This window comes from Ptiloglossa arizonensis, chromosome 5 (genome assembly GCF_051014685.1).
Source record: "Ptiloglossa arizonensis isolate GNS036 chromosome 5, iyPtiAriz1_principal, whole genome shotgun sequence".
Taxonomy (NCBI): Eukaryota; Metazoa; Arthropoda; class Insecta; order Hymenoptera; family Colletidae; genus Ptiloglossa; species Ptiloglossa arizonensis.
Window position 1 is genome coordinate 26,598,887 of NC_135052.1, and position 23,092 is coordinate 26,621,978.

General features: G+C 39.5%; 1 protein-coding gene across 4 annotated transcripts in view; it reads left to right on the top strand.

Moving 5' to 3' along the window:
• The window catches only part of LOC143147684 (TOX high mobility group box family member 4), a 70,795-nt gene that overhangs the window by 38,231 nt on the left and 9,472 nt on the right, over positions 1 to 23,092 (top strand). For 2 of the 4 annotated variants that reach the window (XM_076313188.1, XM_076313189.1), the window contains exons 3-7: positions 8,172 to 8,264; positions 15,865 to 16,008; positions 16,809 to 16,930; positions 21,247 to 21,577; positions 22,911 to 23,023. In XM_076313188.1, coding sequence (XP_076169303.1) covers positions 8,172 to 8,264; positions 15,865 to 16,008; positions 16,809 to 16,930; positions 21,247 to 21,577; positions 22,911 to 23,023 — 803 coding nt within the window. Of the gene's footprint in view, positions 1 to 2,431; positions 2,562 to 3,179; positions 3,482 to 8,171; positions 8,265 to 15,864; positions 16,009 to 16,808; positions 16,931 to 21,246; positions 21,578 to 22,910; positions 23,024 to 23,092 lie in introns of those variants that run through there. The other 2 variants (XM_076313191.1, XM_076313190.1) reach the window with 2 other exon arrangements.

Here is a 23,092-nt window from a genome sequence, read left to right on the forward strand (position 1 = left end):
TTTTTCTTAAGAAAACACGTTTTAAGAACGTTCCGTTCGTGTTACGACTATTAAAGAAATTTTTGTTGAATGTTTGTATGTACGAACGCGTATATTAAAAGAATTGCGTCTGAAGATCTTGTGCGTTTAAAAGCAAAGTACATACGTGGGCGAAGGGTGAATTCTCGAATAAATGGAGTTGTGATAATGAGAGGATAAGTATGAAAACGAGGCCTGGAATTTATAAGTATGATGGTAAGGAGTAGAAATAGATGATTGTGAATGTGTGGGACGAGCATTAGCGGAATTGTATGAAAGGTTAGTACGGATCAGATTGACAAGGTAATTGTCGCTGACGTTGCCGATCTTCCACCGTAACTGTTTGGGTTTATGAAAGTATCGAGTATCTTCGCGAAGAAAGCGAAGCGAATGGCGAGTCAATGCAAAACATGCACGCACACGCGTGCGAATGCTCGTAAATGAACTGTCGCGTCGTCCCGAACCTACGATAGCGGACGAAGAACACTGTACCACAATTTGTGGTTCAATCTTTCATCTGGTTCTTTTGTTCTTTCACATAGCATTCTTTCGACCAGTTTACAGTAAAGTAACAATTTATTTTTACATTTTAGAAAGTTGAATTACAATGTAAAATGAAACCATCACCGCCAACGCATAAACAACACCGATTACTTTATCTACAAAGCCTCTTTGATGAAACGCGATATTGTATCGTTTTCTATGAAAGGAGATCGTCAATTACTGAAAAGAATATTTTTTTAACGATAAGACGTAAATGGGTTAAGTAGTATCATTGGTGAACAATTAATCATTCTATCAGAAAATCGGAGAATATAGAAAATGAGGTTACGTTTAAACGTAACAATATTCTGGTGCAATATTCTATCCGATGTATGACGTGTAAAGACATTACGCTAATAAATTGATCTAAAATGAACGTATAAACAGACCCTTGACGTAATAAAAACTCATTTATACCAAAACGAAAAAGCGCCTCGGACCACTCTTTCGTTTTCTGGGTCGAAGGAACGCTCGACTGTCCCGCGAAAGAATATCGATCCGGCCCGCGAACGGCTGTGCGGATTGTTTGTCAAAACCATTCTCGTGACTCCTCGTTCTCGTCTATCGATCGTTTTCTCGTACCTTTGGATTGTTTTCTACGACGAAGGGACGTCGAAAATAATTGTGTATTTTCAGGAAGATTGCATATTGATACGTGCAAATATCCCACATCAAATAGAACAATACGGCGTAAGTAAATACGAGTTACGTTCCCTTCCTGCTTGCCTTGCCTTGCCTTGCCTTGTCTTGCCTTGCCTTCCTTCTTTATCCTCTTCTGTGGCAAGGATCGCAAGAAATTCCAGTGGCAGAAGAAACAAGTACACGCGTACGAGAAACGTCGAGCGATATAGATACAAGTTAGTTTTCTCTGGAGGATCGCTCGAGGGATCGCCGTTAAAATCGTATTTATCGCGGCCGCGATACACGCGACCGTGTTTCGATCACGTAACAACCTCGTTCGAGTAAACGTTCCGAGTAAATTGTTGCTTACCGCAAACACAAATGTACGGGAATATACGTTAATGCGATTGGAATGCCTCTGAAATTAAAGCCACCTTTCACGGGAACGTAATGACTCTTTATAAACTCCGACGTAACCCCCGCTTCCTCGAGTCTCGTTCCCCCTTCCCTCACCGCTTCCCTCTCCCCCCACTACACCGGTGCTCGCCACAAGCGCTGTCGCGTCGTGTCCTACTTTCTTAGAATATTCGAGTAACAGAGTGTCGATAGATAATGCGCGTTTAACGCTCAAAGAACCAATCGTCGCTTCTTCTCCGAATCAAAAAACATCGGAGACCCTTTTCGCAGTCCGTCTTGCTTCGTTCCACTCTCTTTCGTTCAACTGTATTCCCTTCGTCGTGTACTCGGGCCAGTGAATCGAATATTGATCGATCGGCCGTGGATGGTTCGTCCTATCGGTGAAAGGTGATCGATGTTTGTAAACGAAGAAGCAGACAGAGACGCGTGCACCGTAAAGGGTGAACCAACGATTCGCGAAGATTTTCTGCAACGATAACCCGTGCTCGATGGATTGTAATTACGTATCTCGTTCCTGCTTCCGTTTATCATCTTCGATTCTCCCCTAGCTCCCGATACGTCTACATTTAAGAAAATCGAAGACTCGGTCGAAGATCTACGCTCGGTTTGTTTTTTCTTCGAGCAACGTTCCCGTGGTCCGCCGCTGGTCCTTTTCGTCGTCGTTGGACCGCGCGCGTCATACGTTGCGAGTCCTCTTTCCTCTGCTCGTTGCGCCACCAGCCTCTTTCAATCGCATGTTCCTCACCCCCATCCCCGTCGCAGCAGCAAGTCTCTCCCCTCCTAGAGCTCCGCTCATTTCCCCGCCGCCCCTTCTTCAGTGAGCGTTGCGTTCACAAGTCGTTATCTGGGCCACGAAACACGAACGCTATTAGCGCGATTCAACATTTCCGAAATAAAGTTCTACGTCGTACGAGTAGGCGCACGAAACCCACCGTGTCCCGCTAAAAGGACCGATTAGACTGGTGAGAACTCATTTATTTTGATACTTTGAGACTCTTGGTCAACTCGAGTTGCCAATGTTTACACGAGTATGTACTCGAACACATGGCGCACTGCAAGCGCGACGCGAACGAGACTTGTTTACTCGGTTACTCGCAACGGCTGAAGTCGAGAGTTTTCTCTCATCGGAGCGCACACGATTCTAACGAAAAGAGAGAGGAGATGTTTGTATTTTGAGAAACGGTGCGTGGGTATCTGACTGGATCATCTTCGAAGCTTTACCCAATCGTTATGCCCTTCTAAACGTTTCTCATCGTCTGTAACGTTCGAAGACTGCGCGTTCTCGTTGCGTTTCTAAAATTTGTTCTCTCCTGGTCGGTTGGTACGTTGCATCGTATCCTTTTGTTACGTAGGGATAGGGGGCGCGCGCGTCGATTCCCCTGTTGCGAGATTCATCCCCACCAGCGACGCGTGCCACGAACCGAACCTCCTTCAATCATTCCCGCGCCGGCCGCCGCGAGGAGCGCGCGTCGTTTTGCCACGCTGTCACGAGTTACGCCACGAGTCGAGTACGTTGTATACGCTGCGCAGGAATCCGGAACTCGATTACACGTTGTGTTTCAACCTAATTGTCGTGTACGTGTTTACCTTGTGCCGTAAAAATATTATACGATCGCGTGGTGATATTGTGAAAACGTGTTGCCCGGCGAGTGCGGCAACTTGTGTGGACGGATTACGAAGAATCGAGGATTTAATCGAATTCACTTCATTTTATCGATCTCGTGCCTTTTCGGATCGTTCGATTCAACTTTCCCTTGCGACGAAACGAAACGGTGTTTTAAGGGTGAAAGACTCGCCGTGGTGCGTAGTGTAACTGCACGTCGCACGTGCACTCGATAACCTGGATTTCATCACGCCTAGGGGTTGGTGGCTCGCCTGTACGGTAAGTCAGACGGCGATCTTTCGACGCTTCGTTCGTGTTTTCCACGACGTTGAAGTGCGCTGCGTAATGCGATTTTACAATTCAGCGTTCGTGGGTAGCGATCGTATTTTCTGTCGAGACATGTTCGAGTTGAACGCTCATGGCGCCACCTCTCGGACACCGTATAAACTCTACACACGACGCCAATTTACGGAGAGGAAATTGAACCGTTGCGTTCTTTCGATCGTTGAATGTTTCGAATCTTTTTTCCGACTCGGACTCATCAGCGTGAGCGCGCATGCATATTTGCCTTGATTTTTCGCGCAAAGGTAATCTTTGCACTCGTTGCGTGCAAATACCACGCGGAAAATGCACAACTCGCTGATTGACTGGAACGATGATAGCTTGTCCGGACTTGCTCGTCGATCCAAAATTCGGATAATCCAGTAGTCATTTTCTTTCGAAGCGCAATCGAAGATGGTCTTATTTTTCCTAGATGTAGACTTAAGACGATACGTAAACGAGTATGCAAACATCTGTTCCATTGTTGCAACAGTTTTATCTCTTTGGAACACGGAACCTAATGTTTCCAAGGGAAATTAGGAAAGACATAGAACGAAGGAAGCGATAGGCTGCGGATTACAAAGGGTAATGGCGTGGAGTGGGTTGGAGTGGGGATGGTTGAGTGAGATGAGGAAGGGCGGCGAGGGGCGGAACGGTATGGAGGGGAGCGAAGAGGAACAGGTTTAACATTTGTTACATCGAGTAAGAGACCTGTTCGTGTATATCTATTAGATCTCTTAGGCTTTTCGCTTTACTCTTCTGCTTCTCCCCTTGTCCATGGATTCGTCTTTTATTTTCCTGCTTTCTCCTCCCTTCGCGTTTCTCGTTTCTTACAGCAATTTGGATTTTGTCGACCGCGTTTCAGGACACGCGTATAATAGATCAGGAAAACATATTTGAAAACGTCGTCTACTGGGGTTCCATATCGCGCGTGTATTCCAATGGATTCGAGATAGGAGGAAACATCGATGAAAAGCAATTCGAAAAATAGCCGTTGAGCGGAATAACTGCGCCAGACGAGAATTGTACCATTTTGGAATTTGCGATTATAATTTCCAGGTATTGTACGAACGTCTATACCTAAGTATTATACATACTTGGGAAGCAGAGAGAAGTTTATTCACCGTGTGTATTCACCAAACAGCCAACGATACCAAATACATATATCATTACTTGTAATTGAACGCGTGTTCCTCCTTCGACTTTCGCCTTCTCTTCTCCCAGCAGACCATGGCGTTCCTCGAGGACCGCGCGCTTGTAATCGATAAGCATCGCTTGGGAAAAATTCGATGTTGTACAATGTCGTCAAACTACCGAGAACCTGTTTAAATCATTGTACATAGACGCGTTAAATGTTTCAGATGGCTCGTTGTGAAATCTTTTTCGTTCGTGAGTTCGGTTGTCTTGGCTCGATTCGGTTTTGCTTAGTCCTTCGCCTGTTCACATTCATCTACTACCTATCAACCTACCTACCTACCTACCTACGCACCTACCTACGCACCTACCTACCTACCTATACCTACCTACCTACCTACCTACCTACCTACCTACCTACCTACCTACCTATCTATACCTACCTACCTACTTACCTAACTAACTATTTACTACCAACCTACCTACCTATCAATCTACCTACCAACCTACCTATCAACCTACCTATCTACCTATCTACCTATCTACTTATCTACCTACCTACCTACCTACCTACCTACCTACTTACCTACCTACGTACCTACCTACCTACCTACCTATCTACCTACCTACCTACCTACCTACCTACCTACCTACCTACCTATCTACCTACCTGCTCGCTTTCCTGCTTGCCTGCTGTTATTTCTGCTGCTGGAAAACATAAATACTATTGGTCCCTCCCTTCTTCTTTCCGGTTTTTTCTCGTCTTCCCGTGCATTTCGTTCAGCAATTTTCCCCACGAATTTTATTCGGACAGTGTTAACCTATATTACCGCAAAAATGATTTTACCTAAATACGTTTAAGGGTACGCATCATCCGAAACCTTTTTTACCCGTTACGTTCATTCCCTTTTGTCTAAATTGCTATCGAGAATGCTCGAATACTATATACGTACCGATTTTGTCTCTTTTTTCCCCCTTCGCTTCTCGCGAAGGTACGTCAGCACCTGTTCGTCGTGTTTAGATGAAAATCGTTGTAGCCCGACCGAGGTATGGGAGCACCGGATGCGAGTATCACGAGTCGTCTTCCAGATGGCGAGAGAGGACTATGACCAGCGAACGAAGCGTTCACGAGTTTTCCGTTCCCGTGAGATATATGTACCGATTATGGGTTTTGAAAGAAACTAAGGGAATCTCGCGCTCGCCGACCGGTTCTCTACGAAAATGATGTCGAAAACTTTACAATCTCGATCGCATTTTCGTTGAAACGAATCCGATAAACTAGAGGCAAGCGTAAGGGTCGATGACCGCGGAGGAACGTGAATAACGCGTTTGGTTGAGGGTGGGTGGGTGGTGGCGGTGGTGTGGTGGTGGGGTTGGTGGTGGTGGTGGAAGCAGGCAGCGATGGTAACGAACCTAAGGGGAGGCGGGAGTATCAAAGTCGCGACGCACATCCGAACGTACGCGTCCGTTGTTTGCTTTATTTTAAGCAAAATACCTTGAACATTGTGGCTATGATCAGAGAAAAGGAAACGTGGCGACAGCGGTTAGGGGGCAGTGCGTGCGGACGTTTGAGAAGGAAAAGGCGACCGTGGAAAGAATCTGAAACGAGAATTCGATCGAATTCGACGGCGAGAAGGCACGCAGCGACACGACGTAGGGCCGCAGTGTTGCCGGAACAGCGTAAACAACGTGTCTATTAGGGGCCACGGACGTAACGATTTATCGTATAATAATTTGTACAGCTATGGTTGATACGACTATTCAAACGATAATTGTAAAGTGTGTGGAGGTGTTGTGGCCGTGTCGGATGGCAGTACGGCGCTGCCATACGACTATTGTTGTAACTCGACGTGTATAACTCATCGTACAATAAATCGTTACATCCATAGCCCCTTCTCCTCCCTGTATGCAAAGCGTCCTCTGGCCAACAAAACGATTCTGCTCCGAGTCGATTTGTTCGTGTATTCGCTGTTTTCGAACCGGACGAAAAAGAATCGTAGTCCTTTAGGAAATACAGTAATTTCAGGTAACTGATTGTAAACCGGTTCTTTTCTTGATTAGTTATTCGGGGCAGGTACTATTTCTTCCAAGAATCGATTTTTTTTTTTTCATACTGAATCGAAATCGAATTTCGTATACACTGTTCGATAGAAGTGAGATTTGGTTGTTCGGGATAGAATATTGTCAGTTATCCGGGGATAAATTCATTCGGTTATTCGGGGTGAAATTGATCAAGCTAACGATCAGTTATCCGGGAGTTACTGTATATCAGGGCCGTGCAACAGACCAATGGAGTTGGCTCGACAACACGGGTCGTTGAACGAATGATGCGCGAAAAAAGAAATTCATGTTCGGGTTCGTGCGCTGTGAGCTGCCCCGGACCAACGAAACATCTTTTACATCGTGTCTTGACTTCGTGCGTTAATTCTTCTTATGGAGGAATAGATCGGTTCGTTTTCGTAAAATTTCTGTCCCTTACGTATACTGAATCATGCGAGTCGGGAGAAGAAATATCAACGATCTAAATTCACTTACTTGCCTCTCACATTGTCACGGCTAGGCCCCGCGTCTGTGACAATTTGAAAGACAATATTGCAACGTTTCTCAGACTTAAGATTACGAACGTATCGGTGAGATTCCGTGATGTTTTTCTTTGATGATTGCTTTTCAAAATTTGTGCACTTCAAGAACGTCTTTTTTCACAAAAGAATACGTTAACCGAATAGTTCCTGTGAAAGAAAAGACTTACATAGTTTTGCATTTGTAACTATCCTCCGTTTAATGTCTCAGAAGCAATAATATACATTTTATTAAATTCTGGTTTTTACAACTTTTTATAAATTTTACATCAACATTTTGTGCTTAAAAATTGTAAATTTATTTTTATATATAATATTTTGTTTTAAATGAACTTTAAGAAAACTCACGCAAATCGGTTAATTTTGCTTCGCATTATATTTGAACAACATATAACAAGTTTAACATCAAACGTGTAAATCTATTCAAATTAAATCGAATTTGTTAAAACGTAAATATTTTAAATCGGAATCGGTTCTAAATCATATTTAAGAAAAGAAAATTTAATTCATCTCTAGAAGGTTGGTCAAAAGATATCGTTTGTCGGGGGTCCGTAGAAAGAAGTTTGAGAAACACTGCAATACCGTACTGATGAGACGTCAAAGATTCCCTTCGTCGCGTGGAAAACTACGAATCGAAACGGTCGTGCGCAGTTGACGCACGATTACATCGCGTAGGCACGAGAAACGGTGCGGAGTATATATATTTCGATGATACAAGAACGAGAACGAGAGGGAAAGTTACAGATTACCGAAGAAAGTCGATAGCAGGTTACAAACGCGTAACCGCAGGGAACGGTGCGCGACCAACGAACGAATCTCCAAAACCGCATCCCATCCGTGTTTCGTAAACGTCCCGATCGAGCGTCCTTGCGACCTATCTACAGCGAATCGCCGCGAGCGATCGTTAACAATCGTTGTTTCTTCGTCTGTTTCAGAGAAACGAGAACCTTGATTTTTCGCTGAACGTGCCACAGCCCCATCATCATCCGGTGTCTTATCATCACGACGGTTACGCCATGGCTGATCAGGTGAGCATCATCGATTTCGTGAACCGTTTCGCGACGATCACTGAACGAACGCACGATCCTCCTGGCCCTCTCTTGTGTCGAACGTATCCCTCGAGAACCGGTCTCCCCCTCCATTCTTCCGAGTCTAGTTCCTTCAGAGTTTTTAAGATGACGCGCGACACGTTTTCTTGGCGTGGAACAACGCAGCCGAAACCTGAGGCATAGAATGGCGCTTCGTTCGGCTGAGGGAGCCTCTGAAACACGCTACTGGACGATTCAAGTCTCGGTCGTCTTCCTCGTGCTACTGACGCGACGCGACACTGCGAACACTGTGTGCACGCTCGATGAATCCAACGATCGTTGTTACTTCTAACACTGGGAACGTACAGGGCCCACAGACGCAACGATTTATCGTACGACGAATCGATTATCGTGTGGTACGAGAGAGTGGTAACAACTTGTCACGCGTCGTCTTTACCGCAGACGTAACGTTGATCGACGAATGGCAACGAAATGTACAACAGCGTTAGCCAGAAAATAATCTGATCAACGATTACGATTGACACATAGTCGAGCAAATGATTAATGATTAATTACTTAATAATCAGAAGTCGTGATTGATAATCAACATAGGTAATAAAGGCGAATGTAATTATCAGAACGATTAAATAATTAATCACGCAATTATTAAGATTGAATCGGTAAATTAATAATGAGACGTTGGAAATTACTTTCAATACTTTTTAAGAAAATATGTTGTTATTAACTAGGTGAAAGGGGCGTATAAATTAATTATGAAATGGAAACTAATGAATTATGAAACGAATACAAATGCAATTTGCTTTCAGTACTGCCCTCGTTTCGAACATTTCGCCTGACAAAGATAAATTCGATGAAATTTATATTATTTTATTTATGTTAATCTATGCAATTCATTTTTCTATTAACTTGATTTCAATAAACCTTTCTCCGAGCAGAAATTTATTCCGCATTTGCAAGTAAAAAAGTTAATAATATGCTACACGTCTTTATATGGAAACCTGTTGGACACCATGTATGTTTTTAACAAAAATTGTATATTTGAAGTTACAAATACGTATAATCAGTATGCGAAATACCAATTAAATTATATTGCACGAACCTCTTGTTTTCTTCGAGTCATAACGCATATGCATATTTTAGTGACGCATAGAGATTTGTAGGTTTTGAAAAATTTCGAAACACATCTACGTTTTTCTAAGAATATGTTACCATTTCAATTACACAATTATTCTTTTCAAAATCATTTCATGGAACGAGACTCCGTAATTGCATTTTAAGAATTAAACTGTGAAATAATATAATATGTTATTGGAAATGGTATTTCAAATAATTGCAAAGTACTGAATAATGATTGCAAACTACAAATGTTATATACGACTATTGATTAATGATCATGATTACCGTGATTACTTTTAGTAATTACTGTCCAACTCTTATGTACAGTTAGCCGTAAGAAAAAATACTAGCGCATTGCTGTTCCTTCGGTAATATTGAGGAAAGCGTCAATAATTCTTCGTTAAATATTACTTGTACGTAATTTCCGTCGAAGAAGCAGAAAAAGAGGAGACGGTGCAAGTATTCGTTTTGCAAAGAAAAAAATGTTCACGGTTAATCATCGTACAATTGTATAATATTGTTGAAGGCAAACAACGTTGCGATGAATCACAAAATGAACAAGACACGGTTTTTCTTGCATTTGACTTAATCGCTGCTGACTAACGCAAATGCAATTTCTAACACGTTCACTGTATCGTGCCTTCGTTCCGTGCAAGCCGTATTTCATTGAATTTCTCCACTATTATTTTCAACGAAATTTATGGACTGTAGCCGAGAAGTCTACGGGCCTATTTGCCCTGTACCGTGAAATACTACAGTATGAAGTGCAGTTGAAATATTATCGCCAAATATTAAAGTTCACGAAAAGAGCTATCGCAGTAAGCGTGTTAAAACGGCTGGCTGTCGTTTTCGGTCTCATGACCGAGCGCACGCTCCCGCGCCAGCAGGTGGCGTGATTACGGTCAGTGGACGCAGTCGCCCACTAGATGGGGCCCTAATGCCTTGCGGCAACGCGAAGGGCTAGCACGTGGCCTGAACAGAAATATTTATTCTCGTATAAAGACGATCGATTCTTGTAAAAGGATCGATTTTGTATCGAAATAATCAAAACCGATTCGTCGAAAACTCATTGTTCTAATTACTAATCGCATATATCGCATATATTTTGAAATCGTCGAGTTAGATCCGCAGATTTATATACAAGATCTTACAAAGGAAAAAAAATAACCTGAAATTAAGTAATAGATTAATCACCGTGCATTAGTCATTTATTCAGTTGTAGCGAGTCTAAAAATAGTAAATTGTGCAAGTGGTCAGATGATATTAGAGCGCACTCATCGACCGTAATATTTCTTGCTTTTGAAAGTAATCGTTCCGATGTTATTCGACGACAATGACGCTTAACAAAGAACAAATAGTTCTATTTACTTTTCCGTAATTGATTACGAAAACCGACATTATTAATACTGTTCGAGAACCCTACATCTGTAGGCCGTAAACGTTAAAAATTCTTTTTTAAAACTGATGAATATTTCTATCTTGTTCTCTGGTGTGCTGTAATATTTCCGTGTCGAAGCAGATATCGTAAGAATCTTTCCAACTGGTCGTTGAACAGCATACGCGTTCCAAAGCTGGCGTTCGTCAAACCTGCGGTACGTCAGGTTTTATGGCAGCACCGTACGGTCGGCCAACACGGCCGCGTCGTACAACAGGTTGTACAACAATCCTACACACTTTACAATTAACGTTCAAACGGTCGTATCAACCGTAGTTGCATAACTTTTTGTACGATAAATCATTACGTCTGTGGCCCTTATTAGAAACGTCTGCGTTGTGTCTTCCGACCTAACCGTGCTATGATTAATTAACCAATGTCCGTGCACATGGACAAAGTCCATGGACAAGCGTCAGTGGAGGGAGAGAAGAGGGGAAGGGAGTGGCTATTTTTGCGCTCGAGATATCAACAGAGTTGCCGTGCGAGTCGAAACGCTTTCTTCGTAATGGTGGTTTATCGTTGCGAATAGAAGATTCACGTACCTGCAACCTTTTACAGGGCTTTGGGTTCTGAGGTGTATTTTTCTTTTCGCAAAGGAAACGGCACCCGTTAATTGTATTTTTTTTTACGAAGGAAAAACAAATAGTATTCTTTTCGAAAAACGAAAAGTAAAGGTCCATGGTCGTATTTCCATAGTGTCGTGTCTTCGCTTCGATGAAACCCCCAGGAATCGTAATTACGTACGACATCGTCTCAACGTATCTCTGTTCTTGTACAAAATGTTAAACGGTTGAGCAGAATCGATTGGTTGGCTGAGAGATAAGTGGGATTGAATTTAACTTCCCTGCCTCTTAGGTTGTCTCAGCCCTGTCTTGAGGTTGTTACAACTTGAAAGGGAATACTGTGCGCCAGTGTTTCTCAAACTTCCTCTTCCCGCAAACACACTCATTAAAGAGAAACTTTTGACGGGGTTCATTCGTAGAATAAAATTATTATTTTTCAACAAATGAATTTTAAATTGTTTTCTTTTTTTTTTTTTTTTTACAAGACTGTATTCATGGTTTACATATTTTAATGAAATTGAATTGGATTCGTATTTTTTAATTAAAATTTTTCATTGTACGTTAAAACAATGAACAAAAATAAATAGGAAAAGGAATTAACGGATTCGTATAAGTTTCGTTAGAATTTATTTAATAATATTTGATAATAAATTTCTTTTATTAAATATTTTATAAAAACGTTTATTACACTCGGATAAAATAGTTGAAAAATTCAATTAAACTTTGTTCAAGTACGTTATAAGTTCATAACAATGTTAATAAAATTATAAAAAAAATTTCAGCTGTTCTATACCTTCGTGCTTGTTAGTCTCCAGTTTTTTTCCAGTGTTCTTACTACTCACTATAGAAAACTTTTTAACGGGTTAATTTGAATAAAATACTGTGGGCAGTATTTTTTTTCTATTCCACTGTATAATATACTTCTTTTTTCTTCCAAGCTTGCCGACCCATACAAATACATTTACGATCTCTCAAGGGTCCGTGGATTACAGTTTGGGAAATATTTTTGCATACAGAGATTTACTAACATTGATTTATTCGTGACGTTCATTGAACGTCCACATTAACAAGGGATACAAATCATTTATCTTTCATTCGTTGCTCAAAATTTGTACAAGAATTTGTTTCGTCCCTGATTGCACACCGATCTCGTGTACAACTCCAGAGAGCGAATGCGACACTGTCCTTGAGCGTAGAATGTAAACAGTTCTAGACCCGTGGGTCAGAGCGCGCTTTCTCGCGCACGATGTGCAACGTAAACAATGCTCGTCCAATTACAATTCTTTTCGTCGGGCGCGAGTCGTCGCGTCCCTCGAGCCTCTCTACCTAGAATCGAACCATAATACGATGGTGGAACGCGGGCTACTCGACTGTATCGTTCTCCGCCTACCGTTCGGTACGTCGCTCGAACGTATCGTGTTCGAGGGCGTGTACGTTGTTCGTCGTCTCGGCGAAGAATGAAAACGTTTAGAGACGTATATATCCCGTGATAGGGTGGGACGTTGGTTCCGCGTTCTCTTTGCGAGCAGTTGGAGTCATCCTACGAAGCAAATTGGTAAGGAGTAAAGAACGGTTCGCGATCCGGTCGGCTGGCGCATGGATGAGGGTGGTGTGCGGGCGCGGGCACAAGCTCATTCGCTCGCGGGGAGCGAGGAAACAGGCGAATGGGAACGCGAACGTACCAAGGGGGTAGGAAAGGTACGACTATCTTGGCTTGGCCGGATAGGTGGAAGAGGATGAGGAACCGGGATGGTGGGAAAGTGAAGAAAGGGGCGCGGGGATGGAGAGAGAAAGAAAAGTTTGGAACCGGCGGAGGAAGAAGATGGATAGACGCGTAGTCGATTCGGCGGAGATGGAAGGGAGGACCGGGGGGTGGGTGCAGAAGCCGGGAGTAGGAGGTAAGAGTAGTTGAAATAGGACGGGCCGGGACGGGCACGGTGTACGCGTACACACCGGGCGGGGAGGCGGGCGAGGAGAAGCGCGCGGCGGAAAGGGATGGGAGAAGAGAAGAGAAGCGAGAGCGGAACGATAGAGTAAGAGAAACACCGCGAGTTAAGGGGTAACGCGATGGGCATGGAGAGAGAAGGGAGGCAGAGGTAGGTGTACTCGATCAATAGGCAAGTATGTTCCTTCAAAGGAAAATTCCTGACGCTATTAAATCCAATTTAAAAACTTTTATTCCCCGGGTAGCCCGACAGCCTGCACGGGCGAATTTATTTCCCGTCGTTTCCCCCTCGTACTCCCTGCGCTCCGTCCCCTGACCCACCCCTCCTGTTTCCTATTCTTTGTGCCACGAAAGGAAGTAAATTACCAAACATTAAGTTGTCCTGAAAATAACCGCGTGTTTAGACGCTGCGACTTTACACGGTCGGGTATGTCGTTCGAAGCCACCGTAACGCCCTCTGAAGGAACGCCGAACGTTCGAACAAATCGTAACCTATATTTCCAACATGTAGACTTATCCCACGGCCCGTATTTTTGTTTCTGCTTCGTCGCTGTTTTGCAACAATGGTTAATCGAGAAACTCGCGTATGCATCTCGCGTGTGTACGAATTTAATCATAATGCACACGCCGCGACACAAACAAGATATTAATCTCCCGGGCGTGACACGATTTTCAAATTTTTGCCTCGCATTGCCCGATGGATATCCGAAGATGCGACTGATAGAATACAACTGCACGAATTTTTCCAATTCTCGAAACAATTGTAATTTTTGTATAGAATTTTCAATACAGGACAAAGGAGTACGATAATTATTTATTTCAATGATTCGTCTCCGCGTGCGAATCGATGTTGCAATTGTTGTAGTTATAGTTAACGATTCTTGGATCGCATCGTACTTTGGGCTCTACACAGTGTACAGTGTTGCATTTATATTCTTATGTTAAAGAACAACTTACATATCTATCTGGACAACAGACTATATTTCGTTGAACACTCTTTCCATGTATATATTTAATTATTTTTTTTTCTATTCTTTTTGAGCTTCGTAACCATCTATTTTTAATTGCCTTGGTAGGTTCATTATTTCCGTTTTTGCATTTTGTCTTTATCACCTCCCCCCTGCTAATTTTAAGCGTTTATTTCCAATAATCGCGATCTTTTCCCCTTTTTAAGCAAGACGAATATTTTCTTTTTGAGTAAGAATAATTTTACTACCAATGTAACGCTACACATGTTTATTACATTATTGGCCCATCTTGTTTATAAAGTTCTTTTTACTACACATATTCACATTTTAAGTAAAACGTTTGTTTTTGATTCTAACTTTTCTTTTTAATAGATTTTCTGCTTTAATACAAAGATCATTATAGAGAAAAGACATTGAAAAAATAGATATATTTTTTGCCGCATTTGGACGACGTTTCATTCATAAATGGAAATATACAGATTGGGTGGGAATTATAGAACAAAAAAAGTCATACTTTGTGTGAAAATAATTCGTAAATTTTTAATAAAATTGTTTTCTATGAAGCTTGACTTTCGGGAAAAACCAACATGTAAATTTGTCGAGTATAGTAACTGTTATCTTAAGATATCTTAAGATATCTTAATGGGCATATTGTCGATGAATTGATAATGTTTTTCTGGTAAAAATAAAAATAATTAAATTTTTGTATAACTAAAAAAAAGTCGAAATGAAGTCGTGATTGAACTCATTTTCATTGGGAAAACCTCACCAATTCGTTAATAATATTGTCATAACAATATGATGAAAAATACCAAACAATTATAATTTTGTCTAAAATTTTCAATATAGAATAAAGAAATATAATAATTATTTATTTCAATAATTCGTTTCCACGTGCAAATCGATGTTGAATTTTATTTCGCATTAATAATGAGTGATACACTAAGCGTATGTAGTGCGAGGCTAGTTGGCTGTTGCTCTGTCTCACTCACTTTCGCTGGATCTCCAATTATCTCTTCGTCGGATGGTGCACGCGAGGTTTGGTCTTACTCTTAGTTCGAGAAAAAAATCACTATCTATCTCGCTTTCAAGTAAACTGGTGCTCCCGATTTTTTATTATTATCATCAATGTTTATTCTGCACATAGACGCAATGTACACGTATTGTCACATAAAGAATAACTCGTAGAAATACAGCAAGAAGCTATTTTTAAATCTAACCTCAAAATTATTACTTCTAACTTGAAAGGGTTTAACAATTATTAATAAATTTGTTACTAAAAAGTGTATTCATACGTAATATGAGTACCTGTAGTTATTTTTGGAATATTTTTGAAAATATACCTCTAATTTATTTTAATTATAATACACTATATTTATTTGTGACGAACCAGTTGAAAACGCAAAGATAGAATTCTACGAATTGGTTGGTACGGTCGAGCATATTTTTTGGCCCCGTCGATTTTAGTTCTTTATTTCCTGTTTCGGTAATACGGGATCACGCGACGATGCGTAAACGCTAGTTCTTCGTTAGCTTTGTTTTTTCTCCGCAGACGTTTCACACACCCAGCTTCGGTGACGAGGACTTCGATATCCCTGCAATTCATTCTCACTCACATCAGCAACATCAACAACAGAGGCAGCAGCAGTCGCAGCAGCAACCTCAGCACGATCCGATGCACGGCTATCAGTCACAGGTGAGATTCGTCGACGCAGAAAATAACGCTGATTATGTTAAAACCGAACACATTAAGAATCAAATATCGAACGAAAAACAATTTTCCAGTAAAGTATTTAATCAACGTAGAATTTTATTTCTCGTGCAATTCCATGTCTTGAAACTTATTTCATTTAAAAAAGTATCCTTTACTAACTAACGATTTATAATGAATAAATAACACGTATATTGTAACACTATTAACTATAATGTTAATATCGGTTATAAACTTTCTTCCTGAATGTGTACAGAAATAATTTCATTAAAGGCATATAATTGTTTACAATAGTGAACATTTCGAAAGTGAGTTTAGATTTAGTATAAGAAATCCGGCAAACGTTTGGATCCTAAAGCCTCTTTTATTTATGTAATTTAATTTTCGTTTCTCCATTGTCCAATTTTTTATGTATCTATTTTTTAATGTTTAATAAGTTTCAAAACGGAATGTTTATTATAATAAATAATAGTATAATTGTATCGACTATTTTCATATTTTATTTAATCGTTCATTTTACAAGCACATAATTTTAATTTTATTACGGGTCAGGATTGATATGGGGTCCGCATTTTGTGCATGTATTAAAGTCAGTCCGTTGTCTGAGGATTAAACCTCACGTATCGTCGATCGTTCACCCAGTCTTACGTCATTCATTCGACATAAAACAGCCGATCACATTTATCGTCACGCCACATGCATAGTGAGACTTTCGACCTCGTAAAATTTATACAGAATTGCGTTAGACGGATCTGTATAAAATTCAATTCGAATTGTTTTCGCAGATGATGCAGACCACCGGTGGTGGTATTCAACAATCTCCGGATGGACTGAATCTCGATCCCGGTGGATATCAACAATCACTTTATCTGCAACAAGACCACTCTTTACAGCCGATAAGCGTCAGGTGAGGACTTCAACGACTCGATTTTGTCGATCTTGTCGTGATGACAATTTGAAAACGTGTACGGTACAGTGCACCTCGTTAAAGCGTCGCGTTCGTCTCTCGATAAAACACATAGATTCGCCTCCACGATCGTTTAACACGATTCTTCAGCTGGAACGATCCGTCGACTAGAGAAGGCGGCAGCTGTGAATTTAAGAACCACTTGGCTGAATTTTAAAAAAAACTTTTATATTTTTCATTGTATCTTGGTGAAAATGTTATGGATGCATCGATGAAATCGTCCCGTCAAAAATGAATCCAAACACAACCATATTCGAAATATTTTTATTTATAAGCGATCAAAAATTTTTCAAAAATTATTTTTATAACGTACAAGTGGAAATAGATCAATTACGGTCGTGTTTGGTCTTGTTTTTATCGGAAGAATTTCGCTAATTTATTCATAATACTTTGATGAAGATATAATGAGAAATATTTTTATAAAATTTTTAGGTTGTATTAGTGACGGTCAATTTCAGGAATAAATTCGCTACCATCCCCTTTGTAAAGAGTTTTTAATACCTCCAGATTCTTATCTCGGATTCAACGTTCTGAGTCATCCCCTATCATTGTTTACATTTAATAAGAATTAAAAATCTCTTTTTTACTCTACGATCAGTTAATGTAGTAAAGAATCTTTGAATAATTAAATAATGTAGATTATACAAACGGGAAACATTTTAATGAAAATATATATTCATCGGCATTTGGGATCTCTATTGTGAGGAGAAAGTATACAATTTTCTACAAATAAGTAAATTAAAAAAAATGTAGTTAGAATACGTGGTGAAAGTAAAAAGTTGATTTGAATTTGTAAAAAAGAGAAACAATGTTGAACCTACTGGTGTGTATCTATCCCCGTTTTATTTTTTAGGAATTTAATTTAATCTTTTGCTTTCATTACATACTGTAATTACATAGTTTCATTTACTTATTTGGAAAAGTTTTTATACTTTCCCGAAGAGGACCCATAATACATTCGAAACGCCAAGTTTATATTTTCGTTAAAATTTTCGCCTTTGTATTGCTTCTATTATTACCGTGGGGACCAACGAAACTACACTTATTCGAAAATTCTTTAATGTTTAATTTCTTCAGCATGAATGACCGACAGCTGTATAAACAAAAAATTAACATTTATGCATTTGTCATTATATCTTATTGAGAATGTTATTAATGAATTGGTGATGTTTCCCGGATAAAAATGAGTCCAAACTCTATCTCATTCGGACCATTTTTATTTATACGGAATTAAAATTTTTCTAAAATATTTTAAATAGCGTATAATTAAAAATACTCCGAGCGAAGTTATGGAATAAACTTATTCTTATTGAGAAAATCTCGCTAATTCATTGTTAATACTTTATAAAGCTATAATAAAAAAAAAAAAAGTTTGTATTTCGCATTAGTGGTTGGTGTACCGCTTTGAAGTTACGTCAACTGAGCGCATATAATGCGAGACTCGCTTACCATTCCTCTATCTCACTTACTCTCGGTGCATTCCATTCACTTTCCTTGCCGGATGATTCATGCGTGGCTGGTTCTCAGCACAAGATAAAATCGCTACCCACATCGCCTTCAAGGCCGTTTACGGTCTCAATTTTGCTACCCCTTGAAAGCTGGTATAACTGTATTTAGAATCTGTATTAGAGTTTAGATTCGTTTCCTTGCTATGCCACAAAAAGAAATGAGAAACAGAATGACGCGAATAATTTGAGAATCGAAAAAAGCGAATATTACATTTTTTGTGCAAAAAACTTTTCGTATTATTTAATCAGTTAAAAAACTACCAATACATTGCCAAAGATAACATAACCATAAGTGAAATTAAACATTTTTTTCTTAAATTTTAGTTCCTAAGGGAAAATTCCACCCGTCATCCTTTTCAAAAAGTTTATAGTGGATTAATTTTTGCATTCCTGGATAGTTCATCTAAAAATTAGTAACACAAAGTATTCTAATAAAAAAAATTGCATGTGATAAAAAAAAAGTAATTCAAATACATGGTATTTGTTTTTAGATGAATTATTTATGAATGTTATGAATGTCCCACTTAACTGAACAACGTTTACAGTCAAACGGTTAAAGGTTTACAGGTATTATATTACAATTTGGTTACATAAAGATATATTTAACAATTTTCGACTCGAAATTATATTTTTCTTTATTTTATTTTTTATTATTTTAATCATTGACCGTAATTAAATTTAAAGCACTGATTACCAGTAACTAAAGATGGACCGCAAAACATTCATTTAGGTAAAAGTTTTATCCCATACTCGTCGAATAGAAATTAGAATTGAATTACAGAATTAAATATTTCGATTAAATAAATCTCTTTACGTTGATTCTATTAATTATTATTTGAACAAAATTTTGCCATCTCTAGCAACGATTCACTACAATAGTCCACGTGTGAATTGTCGCGTGGCGCTGGGGCATAGGGAAATTGGGCCTGGAGAGATGGCATGACTGGCGAGCCCAGTGCTTATAGCGCCGCGCTGTGAATTTATGAAACTTCAGTCGCTATTGAAGACGAAGCAGTAAAACGCTGGAAGTGCACGTGTTCGGTGAAAATGTAGAAAATTCGTGACGATGAAGCAATTTCTGGGGCCATAATACATTGCTTAATTAGTCAAATGATGCCTGAATATTCTCGGCAGATGTTTCTAGAAAATAACCTGTTTCAGTCGTACGTATCATAACCTCTGTCTTTAAAATTTAACGCGATGAGATTAAGAGTCAGAGACACAGAGAAAGTAACGAGCGTCTAATCGTACGGGCACGAGGGAATAAATTGTTATTGTGGGCAACAAGCGGTCCCCTCATGGATGATACAACCGGAACTGGGCATATTTGACTTAAAATGAAAATAAGAAATAATTATTAAAAAATAATATTTCCGTCTTTTCTTTCCCGCAATGTTATTTATAAATAGCTGCGATATTGATTCATTTGAAATAATAAGTATTTCATAGATTGAGGTTATTTCATTGTTTGGAATAACAGGTCTTTCAAATAAGCGATGAGACAACAGCATTCTCGTATACATACCACATAAATATGTATACGTCATTTGCAAATAAAGAGAGTCAATCTATTCCTTAAGAATATTAAATTACTAAATAGGTTGCAACAACATTGAAACAATTCGCTAATAATAGTAGTTAATGCGATTATAACTACATAGAATCCGGCCGAATAATACATATAAATGGACACGACATGATTTATGTGTCGTTTCGAGAAAATCGAGTTTAGAAACCCACTGCGTACGTTTGCTGTTGGTACTGCAAACGTGGCTCGTTGAGCAATTTATGACGCGTATCATGTTTGTAAACAATCTTTACACAGCATTCAAAAGTTACTGGAAAGTTACTGCAAACGCAAAAAGAAAATATTCGGTCAGGGAAATTTTATTTGATTAAGAATACGATACCAATTGTTGAAATTGTTGCCCTCGTTGTCGAATGCATAGCTGAAACTATTTAATTATTAATGTACAAACTCTCGATAATTATTTTGGTTTTTTGATTCTTAGAATGTGTGACTAATTTCTTGTATTAATTATTCCGGACTTTCGATATTTTAACTGTACATCCATTCTTTAATGTACACCACAAATAAAAATTTAGAAATGTAAATTTAATTTTTTCGAAAATTAAGCTTTGGATGAAAAAATTGTATACTATATTTTTTCCTATTTGTTACAAAAAATTATGACGTACCCGCTTCTACATATTATTCGACCAGACTGTATACAAATATAGATACGCTGAATATATGTATGTATGTTGAAATCAACAAATACTACTTGGCAAGATTAAAATTCAAATAGCTCCTAAACTAATGACTTATCGGCACAAATACCGCGATACATTTATTTTTGGTTTCGGTTATTAAAATAACACCGACCTTTGGTATCTCCAGCTTACATAAAAAAATTTTCATTATTTACGAAAAAATTATTGGCATCGGTTTACGTTCGCCTTAAGACTAACGTTTGTGTAAAACGTTTCTCGCGCGGATCGAATTAAACGAGACCCCTGCACTTTTCATCCTGTTTTATATAACGACTTTATTGCACGGAGTGTGTGTTATTCTACGTGTAAAAATTCGTTTTCACCGAGAAACGATGTACAAGAAAATTAAGTGTGCGAAGAGACAAGGTTGTAATTGAAGTGAAGTTTCTAAACCTAACCTTGGTGTACCCAAGTATACCATCACACCGCGACGTATGGCGTCGCTGATCTCGCATTTTCTCAATGTTGTTTTAGCTCGACGTACAGTAACTCGCAGAGTTCGTATACTACAATGAGTTCGCCGCGTCAGCAGCACGGAAGTCAGCAGATGATGTTGCTTCAGCAACAGCAACAACAACAGCAGCAACAGCAAGCTCAGTTGCAGCAACATATGCAGTATATGCATACTCAGCAACAGCAGCAGCAGCAGCAGCAACAGCAACAGCAGCAATTACAACAGCAGATGCAGTACAGGAGCCCGACGGGTGGTAGTCCACCCGCGATGCAACCGAGCACAGTTCCCGAGCCTAACAACAACACTACTACCAGCGAAGATAGCGATGACAGCACGCCACACTCCGGGATGGTGAGTAAATCTAGAGATTCAAAAAACTTACCAGCACACGAGAACCCGAAAAAATGCCGGAATTCTTATTAAGAATCTGGTTTGTTCCCGTTTTCTAGTAACAATTTTTTCGCCATTTCATTTGGCGAAACGAAAGACTGGTAATCGAATCCACGTGACTTGCAGAGAAAATCTTATTGGTTCGCTCGGTTTTTGCTCGGGAGTGTACCGCAGGTCCCATAGTATGTCGAAACACGAGAAGATGTTTTCACAAACGGTTGAAAAATCAGCACTTTTATATTTTCAATAGAATTTTACTGTCTGCTGCATTCCCTAATATTTTTATCGTGGCAATTATTAAATTACGTAAAATAATTATGTCGATTTTTTAAGAATATTTTATTTCATGCGTTATTTTGTGCTTTTCGAGTATATTTTTTTTATTCGTGTTACTTTATTTCATGTCTGCGTATTTTCTGTTACCTGCAGGATTTTAATTATTACACGTAAATAGTATCTTATACAATTTCTAGTGAAGCTATAAATGTACACGTATTCAGTGTGTATATGTTTGACCACAATGCCTAGGTGTTTCGATTCTGTCGCAAGTCACGTAGTTTTGGTTACCGAAGGTTTTCGACTCACTGGACGAAGTACAGCTTCGAGCGATGGAACATTACTATGTTGCTGAACCTGTAGACCAGTGAGACGTAACCTTTTTCGGTAGTTGTCGATTAATATTGAATGATATTTAAATAGGCCAAGTTTCGAGAAAAGATAATAGTAATATATTTCAATTTATCGCAATATTAAACTTCCTTCAAAAGAATATATGTATTCAAAGATTTAGTACAGTACCCAGTCTTTTATGGCATTTTGAAGCTAAAGAAGTGCCTGAACACTGGCATTGGATATTAAATGGAAGCGATTTAACATTGGACTTTAATAAAATTATATCGAGTTATACGGTACCTATTCTGATATTCGCATTTTAACTGGTTCTAGATTTTTATTAGTATTCACGATTGAAAAATTCTGTATGGCATATATGCTTTTGTCTAATGTTTTTGTGGAAAACACATTATCGGACGTATTTGGATAAACGTTGACAGTGATATTTTTGTAAAATGTTACACTATTTTTTATCCGGCCGGTAAAATTACTTCGAAACCCGAAAATTTCAAATCAAATGAAATTGGTCACGAAACGAGCTTCAGATACCCGGCTATATATCTATGTCGCGCGATTCGGCTCGAACATTTCCGATCTGAGCCGAAGTTCAGGCACCTGCGATTTCGGGTTCTCGCGCACCCTTGCGAAGAATCCCTACGAATTGTAGAGATGTTTTGTTCAGATCACAGGCATCAAGCGGCCCTCGCCAGAACCGGCCGATGTTGGAGCAAAGAATCAGCGAAAATCAAAGTCGCAGAAGAAAAAGAAAAAGAGAGATCCCAATGAGCCACAAAAGTAAGTGTTCGTTTTCTACATGTATTAGCGTTGAAAAGTGAGTGAACGTTGCGTGTTGAACTCACTTAA